General features: G+C 40.7%; 1 protein-coding gene across 1 annotated transcript; it reads left to right on the top strand.

The window, feature by feature from the left end:
• Positions 1–2,144: 2,144 nt before the first annotated feature.
• On the top strand, positions 2,145–7,743 carry slc2a11l (solute carrier family 2 member 11, like). The gene is made up of 12 exons (XM_010736476.3): positions 2,145–2,202; positions 2,447–2,545; positions 2,686–2,846; positions 2,964–3,088; positions 3,285–3,414; positions 4,157–4,305; positions 4,394–4,581; positions 6,505–6,615; positions 6,780–6,881; positions 6,950–7,025; positions 7,132–7,259; positions 7,362–7,743. Exons 1-12 carry the CDS (start codon positions 2,179–2,181, stop codon positions 7,575–7,577), a joined length of 1,509 nt encoding a protein of 502 aa, XP_010734778.2. The 5' UTR covers positions 2,145–2,178; the 3' UTR covers positions 7,578–7,743.
• The last annotated feature ends 653 nt before the right edge of the window (positions 7,744–8,396 follow it).

Raw genomic sequence — 8,396 nt, 5'->3', positions numbered from 1 at the left:
GCACAAAGAGGCGTAGATATTAGGAGGGTGTTTTTTTTTCTTGCCTGTCATAGCCAGCAGCGTGGCTTTAGGGATGGAAAGACTGAAACAACTATACGATGGATGCGATTCATCGTCCCCAGAGGACAAACTCAACTAATTGTGGTGATCCCCTGACTTTTAGTCGTTGCGCTACTATGAGTCTGATATTTATTTGTGTGTGAGTGATATCTCAATAACTATGTGATGAAATGATGTGAAATCTGGTACGGACATTCATGGTACCCAGAGGATGAATCCTAATACCTTTGGTGATCCCCTGACGTTTAGTTTTCACTTGTTGTTACAGCTGTCATTGAATTCCTATGTGTAACCTTTACTGATTACGCTGATTACGTAGATATATTTTTGTTTGAGGCACTAGATTTAGATGTGTCTCTGTGTTTTTTGGTTGTGAGGTTTTTCTCTTTGATTTTGTTTAGGTAGTTTAAGACTCTGATTTTTCGAGAGTTCTCTGTTTGTTGTATTTATTGCTTTAGTTTGAACAGCATCTGCTCACCCTTGTTTCTCTTGTAGATACCTCACCTCTTTTTTGTTGTATTTTAATTAATTCAGATTCCTGGCAATAAATAACTTTGTTTACCAAGTACGTCTGGTTTTATGTTACTTCCTTTTCCCTACACGAGCTGGGTTGTAACACTTGTCTTGTTAAATACATCCACAAAATTGATGAGCACAGATTTTGTACAGACCTTCATGGTACCTGGATGGTGAATCTTGACTTATTCTGAGGTTGACATTTGTAGTTTTCAGAAAAATTGAATTATTTTAATTGCATGTCAGTATTGTGTTTAGTTTTATCTGTCAAATCAATCTGTTGTTGTCGAATCTGTCAAACCTAATCACTCAGAGGTGTCATGTAACAATGATTTTGTATGTGTCAGAAGAGGTAAACAATGACGCCGCTGTGAATGCATCAGTGATTGCTCATTATTCCAATGAGTTTGCGCAGTGCGGTGGTGTTTGTGCAACGTCAGCCATTTCCATTTAAGCATGGTTGTGTGTTGTGTATAAATTGATATAGATGATATGTAAAAACGGCTCAGAATGCCTCTGTTTTTACGCATTGTCAGCCATTCCTGCTTGTGTCAAGCTATAAATTGAGCATCTCTGGCAGCTGCGAGGGCTTTCATCTCCTCCAGAAAACAGTTTTCATGACAGCTTTTTAGAAGTTTCCCTCTGTCAGTGGTCTGTTTGGAGTGTTTTGTCATCCGAGGCCACTGCTGCCGCCTCCCGGAGACAATGCAGGACAGCCATCACCAGCTCCTTCCTGATGGTCAGCCGTGTGACATCTGGCAGGACAGTCTGCCTGGCACATAAGTGATCAGGTCTGGGTATTAAGCCATGAGTGGACATTTACCATTTTGGTATATGGACAAAGTCACAAAATGTTTCCAGCTAGTAATGACATATGCAGGGCTATCAGTCGATACTGTGTCTTAAAGGAATAGTTAATTATTATCAGGCTTAGCTTAGCACAGCTTAGCTTATCAGGCTTAGTTTAGCACAAAGACAAAAGTTCAAGACTTGTAAAAGTCAGTGCAATCAACCAAGAACTAGTCCTGCACATAACCCCAAGACAACATGTCATTTTTAAACCATTGTTCTACTCCATAATCTAACCACCTGCTAGCAGTCGCTTCATAAATAATATATGAAAGTGGTATTGATCTTCTCATCTTAACTCTCAGCGAGAAAGCCAATGAGCGTATTTACCAAACTGTTGAACTAATTCTTTTAAAGATTATGGATCTGTGAAGTGTTAAAAAGGACATATGAGCTCCTCAAAATGACAACTGGACATCAGATAACAAATGATAAGGGATTTTAAGGGAGGAGCAAAGGGGGGAGTTTCCTAACACCCTCAAAATTGTAGATTTTAGGTAAAATTCCCAATCATGACCTTATTTTAATTATAACTTTAACTTAACTAGACTGTAAGACAAGTTAAGACTTTTTTCTGTTTGTCTCTCGTCATCATTTGGCACCTTGCAACATAAATGACCCACATACACACAGTAACCAAACCATGTGGTTGTTTTGCAACCTTAAATTTTCTCATTGGCCTGAATGGAAAGTTAATCATTCACTGAAGGGTTTAAAAAAGACTACAGACATAACAGCGACCAGACTCCAGCTATGACAGAGTATTTAACACTCCTGGTAGGTGATATTTAAAATTATTTGGTGCGTTTACCTAAGTTCTCTCTAAGATGAAGGTCATTTAAATTAAAAGACATTGAACTAAATGTCTGTAGGTTGCATAAGCAACAAAACCTATATAAATAGTTCACCATAGACACTGACAGATGTATACTTTAAGAAATGTGCTAATGATGATCTAACATCAAATAAAATGTACTTACATTTGTCATTATTTAACTGTTTACATGCTCAATTTCTGCAGCTAGACTGTCCTGTTGTAATCGCTGCCATTTTCATCTCTGGCATTGGTGGGACATTTCAATATGGATTTGGTTTATCTGTGATGACTTCCCCATCTGGTGTAAGTAGTAATTAAATCATAGTTAAATGTCATATAGAAGTTTCTTAAATGTAGCTCAGCTATTAGCTATAAAGACAACAGTATGGTACTGAGGATAAAACATGATTATCTATTAAACTGAAAACTCGACATCATTGTAGTTTATAAAGGAGCTGGTGAACAGAACATGTCTGCAGAGATACAGCGTGTCCTTGGAGCCGTGGCAGGTTTCTTTCATCTGGTCTTTCACTGTGTCTATTTTCTGTATCGGAGGCTTAGTGGGATCACTGATGGCTGGTCCACTGATCACAAAATTTGGGAGGTCAGTAAGAGGCAACTTGAATTAATGTAGCACCATCAAAGACAAACAAAATTAAACTTTTATCTTGTTTTAATGATAGCTTCAGGCCTCAACTAACTCTGTCTCTCTGTGCCGCAGAAAGCGATGCCTTTTGTTGAACAATTTTGTGGCTATATTCGGAGCTGTGTTGATGATCTTGAGCCAAACAGCAACGTCCTTTGAGATGATCATGGTGGCACGATTGCTCTATGGCATCAATGCAGGTAAATCTACTGCATGAGGAAACCTTCTTCTTCTTCTTCTTCATAGATGGCTGCTCCATCACTCTTGGCCTCCCATTTAACCCTATGGACAATCGATTTCTATTTATATTTGTCACTCTTATATTTCCCTGGGCCATTTATCACCCAGTATTGATCATTATTGACTCTTCTCAAATCCCCTTGTGTACGCCTCAAGGAGTCAGTCTCTCAGCACACACCATATACCTTGTTGAATGTGCCCCCAAGAGGCTGCGAGGGATGGTGGGCGTGACCGTCGCTACCTTCATATCCTTGGGGAAGTTCTGTGGTCAGCTGCTGGGGATCAGGTGAGGTGGCCGGTGTTATAGATACCGTGGTGAGTCAAGTAAGGGGCCAGGCGGTGACAGGTTCAAATAACAGCTCACATGTGGACAGAACTGTCCTTATGACCCATGGCGTCCTCTCTGTAGGGGGAGCATCATCAGGTCAAGTTTCATTTGTCCAATACTTGCAAATTAGTAAAAGCTTTCATGTTAACATACTAAACTAAAATTCCTCCATTAGTACACTTCTATGCAGTACTTCCTGTCATAGTGCACTAATTTCACACTGACTGGAAATACCAATGGCTCAATGAGCGGAGCATTAGCACCAACATTTCACTACTAAAACATAAATATAAAACATGTGTACAATTTACATTTGTATATTTGTGTTCACCGCAGTCCCTCCAGCTCCGTTGACCGTCATTTTCACAATGCCGGTAGTCCTTCGCCTTCCTCTACATAGCCCAAATGGCGACCACTCAGCTTTTTTTATTATGTTTGCATCTTGAGCCTTTATTTGAAGGTTTTAGGACATTTTATGAGTTATGATAACATTGTAATCACCAAATGAACTGCTTTTTAAAGTCATGTTCTCATATCTCAGCACCATTAGTACAGTATTACTGATGATGGACTGAAGTTGTAATAAACCCTCACAACATTGGTCCCTATAAACAAGACAACACTTTAGCAGTTAGTGTTTGTGTGCATTCTGTTGCATTGTACTGTGAGCTCCAGCTTTTGCATGATGTTGCCCCTGCAGCGAGTTGCTTGGTACACAGGAGAGATGGCCCTGGCTGCTTGGTTTCAATGGCTTCACTGCATTACTCCAGCTCTCCACCATGCCCCTCCTGCCAGAGTCTCCCAGGTTCTTACTGCTGGACAGAGGAGACCGCCAGGCCTGCGAGAAAGGTGTGTGCGTTTGGCATATTTTGCAAATAATTCTCTTAAAGTTTGCTTTAATGGTGTGTGGTGTTTCTGTTTGGTCACACTCACCTAGCTTTAAGGAGGCTATGGGGCAACAAGGACCACAGCATGGAGGTGGAGGAGATGCTCGAGGAGAAAGCTGCCTTGCAGAACGTTCGCAGCCACTCGGTGATGGAGCTGATTCAGAACCAAACAGTCCGCTGGCAGCTCCTCACCATCCTCGTCACCTTCACCGCACTGCAGCTCTGTGGCATCAACGCTGTGAGTGATATGTGATGCACTCTCTTGCACAAGAGTAGTAAAATGTTAACTTCACTTTGGGATATAGTCCATTCATTTGCATAATCTACCATTTCAACTCTTTTTACAAAAAGTCTGCAGAGTTAATCATCAGCTTTAGGCCTGTATGTCCAACACATGAGGACACACATTTAGCCCCCTTTTTCCAATCAAAGCACACTAAACTGCAAACTGCAAACACACACCAGCAGGATAGTTTCAACACAACTTTCAGAAGCGGAATGACAGGATGAATTCTAAGGTGAGGTTGATCGTGCAGGGCTGGTGTCCAAAAATAGGAGCTGAGACAAGACAGGACGTGGCAGGTGAATGGCAGGCAGGATTCCTGAAGCACAGGGAGATCAGGCTTAGTCTGATCCGAAACAAGTTACTAAATATCACAAGTTAATTGTAACAATGTTACCACAGGGAGGTTGAGCCGATCTTTTATACTGTGCAGGTTGATGGGATGATGGGAAGCGGGTGTCATCGTGATTAGGGAGGGGACAGGGAGAGGTAGGGGATGATGACAGAAAACACTGGGAACAAAGAAGGGAGAGAATGCTGCACTGAAGCCCACCATGCATGTTAAAGTCAAGACTGAATATTTGAATAATGTCAATGTTAATTTGGGGGCTTTACAAATAGACATTGTACACAGAAGATTGAGCATCACTACGGATGTAGGAGGGACAACTAATATTTTTTTTTAATTTCATTTAAGTCATTTATTGCCACAATTGCACACATGTGGAGCAAGAGAAGATAACCCTTAACGGTTATGGTTTTCCAATAATAAAATACATAAATAACACAAAAGAATTACAATAAAATGAGCCAATATATAACATCACAATAACAAACAATGAGCATTGGTATTATAATCAACAGTCAACAGTATCCTCTTGGTACATTACTACATAATAAACACATTTGTTTAACAATTACATAATAAATTCTACATTCTAATTATTGTTATTCTTATTATAACTTTATTAAGGACACTTCAAATATAAAAGGTCCATAACACAGTTGATAAAAAGAGAAAAAATACACAATAAATGAAAAACAGTTAATACATAGCAACACATATGCAAAGACAGCCTGCACATGTATCTGCACATAAGATTTCGGATTAATGCAGAACAGCATTAGTCTGGCACTACACCATCATGGAAGTTTAAGGAGCAGTCTCATACCATTGTTATCAGCCACATTGCATGTTTTGTTTTTTGTTTTTTTACTGTAGAAGCGCCGCAGTGTATATAACAGAGTATAAAAATCTCTAAACAAAGCCATCTGCCAAACTTACATGCAAACAAAATATTAGCTTGTGTGTACAGGTTACGGTTCTATCTATGAATGTCTTTATAATCTGATAGATCATCTACAGGTATTTATTCTCTTTTCACACATTAAGAGCAATACCAGACAAGAAGAAGCAATACTTCTTAAAGAAGAACCCTAACAATCATAAAATTGCTCCTCTTTGCATTAAATTTGATGTCAAAATCAATTTCACGTTGTGAGCAAAGCTTCAATAACTGTTGCAGGCCAGCACTAGATGGACAGAACGTTGTTCTGTTAGACTATGTGTATTTCGTTAAGAGCTACAGTTAAACCATGCACAAACGTACATGCAAACAATGCAAAGAAGCATTATATACTGGTCAAGCTTCATCACATCCAATCTATAAATAACCATTAAGGTACAGCAACATATGTAGAAAGCAGTCAACTCATCACAGTACAGAGGGACCTCCTCTGTGGATTGCGTTGCTGCCAGCCAGAACAAAAGGAATTGCTGGTTTATATACAGCAGATTAGGAGTGAGTGAGATCAGACATTAGGTCAGACAGACACCATCTTCAGACATTTGGTTCTCATTCAAATGCTTCTCTCCAGGTATACTTTTATTCTTTTGAGGTGTTTCGCGCGGCAGGAATCCAGGAGCACCAGTTACGTTACACGGCCTTGGGAACAGGGATGTGTGAGTTGTCTACCTCTGTAGCCTGCGTAAGTCCCATTTCACTACTATCCCATCGTGTTTCATGGTCTATTACCAGTGAATATTGAGTGTGAGATCTGTTCCATATTCTTTACCCTGCTCTCACAGACCTAATGTGTAGCTAGAGCTCCACCCTGTGGTTTGCTACTGAAAATGTGTTTCGATGTTGCAGTTCATGATTATTGAGAACACAGGCAAAAAAGTCCTGATGCTCAGAGGATACACGGGAATGTCTGCCACAGTGATCCTCCTCACCGTCACTCTGTACCTGCAGGTGAGTTTGCAGCATATTTCTGCATATTTTGATGCTTCAAGCAACTCAGATCAGTCATTTTCTTTCAGAGTAAGATCTCCTGGATGCCCTACTGCAGCATGGTCCTCATTTTCTTCTTCATTTTCTTTTTTGCTAGTGGACCAGGTATGATTATCACTCCAGATCTTTGATTTTTTTTTTTTAATCTTTGAATCAAAAATGTTGGTCTTACTGCAGTGTATACAATCCTTCCTTTGTTTTTGTGTCTCAGCTGGAGTAACAGCTCCTCTTCCAGGTGAAATATTTACTCAGTCATTCAAATCAGCTGCATACACCATTGCCTGTACTCTCAACTGGACAGGTCTGTTTGTGCTTGGGATGCTCTTCCCTGTCTTAGTGGTAAGCATATTTGATATGGCATATTTTTAACTACAGGCCAGTAGACACATAGGAGAGAGTGTTGCATCACTCACACTGACGTGCAAAATGCTTCCTTTCCAGGAGAAACTGGATTACTTTTGTTTTTTTTTATTCCTGTTTTTCTGTGTCGGCTGTGGGCTGTATGTGAAGTTCAACGTCCCTGAGACTAAGAATCAGACAGCGCTGGAGATTGCTGCAGCGTTTCAGAAGATGCACTGCAAATCTGAAGAATCGCAGAGTAAAAAAGACACTGAGCAGAAACTTAAGGGAGTCCAAATATACGAGACCCAATTCTGATTATATTCACAGAGGACGTCAAGTGTCAGACAGGAAACATTTAAGACAAAGACATCACTTTTCATAACATCACATCACAGATTCATAAACTGTCTTCACATTCAAGTGTACATAATGCAGCACTGTAAGACAACTTTAATAAAATAGTTTTTTAAATTGTGACAATAATTCATTGTTTTGTGTGTCTTGTTTTATTCGCCACTGCTACTAGTGCTGCTGCTGTTGGTATTACTACTACTGCAGGAGCCAGGGATCGAGCCACTGATCATCTGAGTAACGGACGACCCCTCTACCTCCTACTACTGCTGCTGCTGCCACAGTAGTAGGTGTAGTAGCAGTTGCAGCAGTGTGGCTCCAGAGATAGAGTGGTCATCTTGAGTCAGGTGATTGGTGGTTTGAGGATCCAGCAGTGGGGCTCGTCCTATAAGTCCTATATGCAGTGGTAGCAGTTGTGGCTAAGGAGGTAGAGCGGTCATCAAGTAATCTGTGGTTCGATCCCTGGCTCTAGCAGTAGAGCGTAGAGTGATTAGTGTAGTATCAGCAGTGTGACTAAGGAGGTAGAGCGGTCTGCATTAATCTTGTGATCAGTCCAGAGCGATTGTCCAGTAATCAAGTGATTGGTGGTTCAATTCCTGCCAGCAGGAACAGTAGCAGCAGTGTGACTCAGGAGGTAGAGCGGTCATCCAGTAATCAAGTAATTGGGGGTTCGATCCCCAGCAGAAGCAGCTACAGTAATCAGGTCGTAACAGTTGCAGCAGTGTGGCTCAGGGGGTAGGGCAGTTGTCCAGTGATCAGATTATCAGCTGTAGCAGTAGAGCA

The sequence above is a fragment of the Larimichthys crocea genome, chromosome IX, assembly GCF_000972845.2.
Source record: "Larimichthys crocea isolate SSNF chromosome IX, L_crocea_2.0, whole genome shotgun sequence".
Taxonomy (NCBI): Eukaryota; Metazoa; Chordata; class Actinopteri; family Sciaenidae; genus Larimichthys; species Larimichthys crocea.
The sequence above is the reverse complement of the archived record's forward strand: the minus strand, read 5'-3'. Positions and strand labels throughout refer to the sequence as shown.

What these genes read in the sequence shown, in the direction of transcription:
- slc2a11l (XM_010736476.3), top strand. Translation starts at nt 2,179, where the DNA reads ATGACAGAGTATTTAACACTCCTG. An exon ending in TGATGACTTCCCCATCTGGT is followed by an intron (nt 2,546 to 2,685) that starts GTAAGTAGTAAT and finishes ACATCATTGTAG; the next exon opens with TTTATAAAGGAGCTGGTGAA. An exon ending in TGCTCTTCCCTGTCTTAGTG is followed by an intron (nt 7,260 to 7,361) that starts GTAAGCATATTT and finishes CTTCCTTTCCAG; the next exon opens with GAGAAACTGGATTACTTTTG.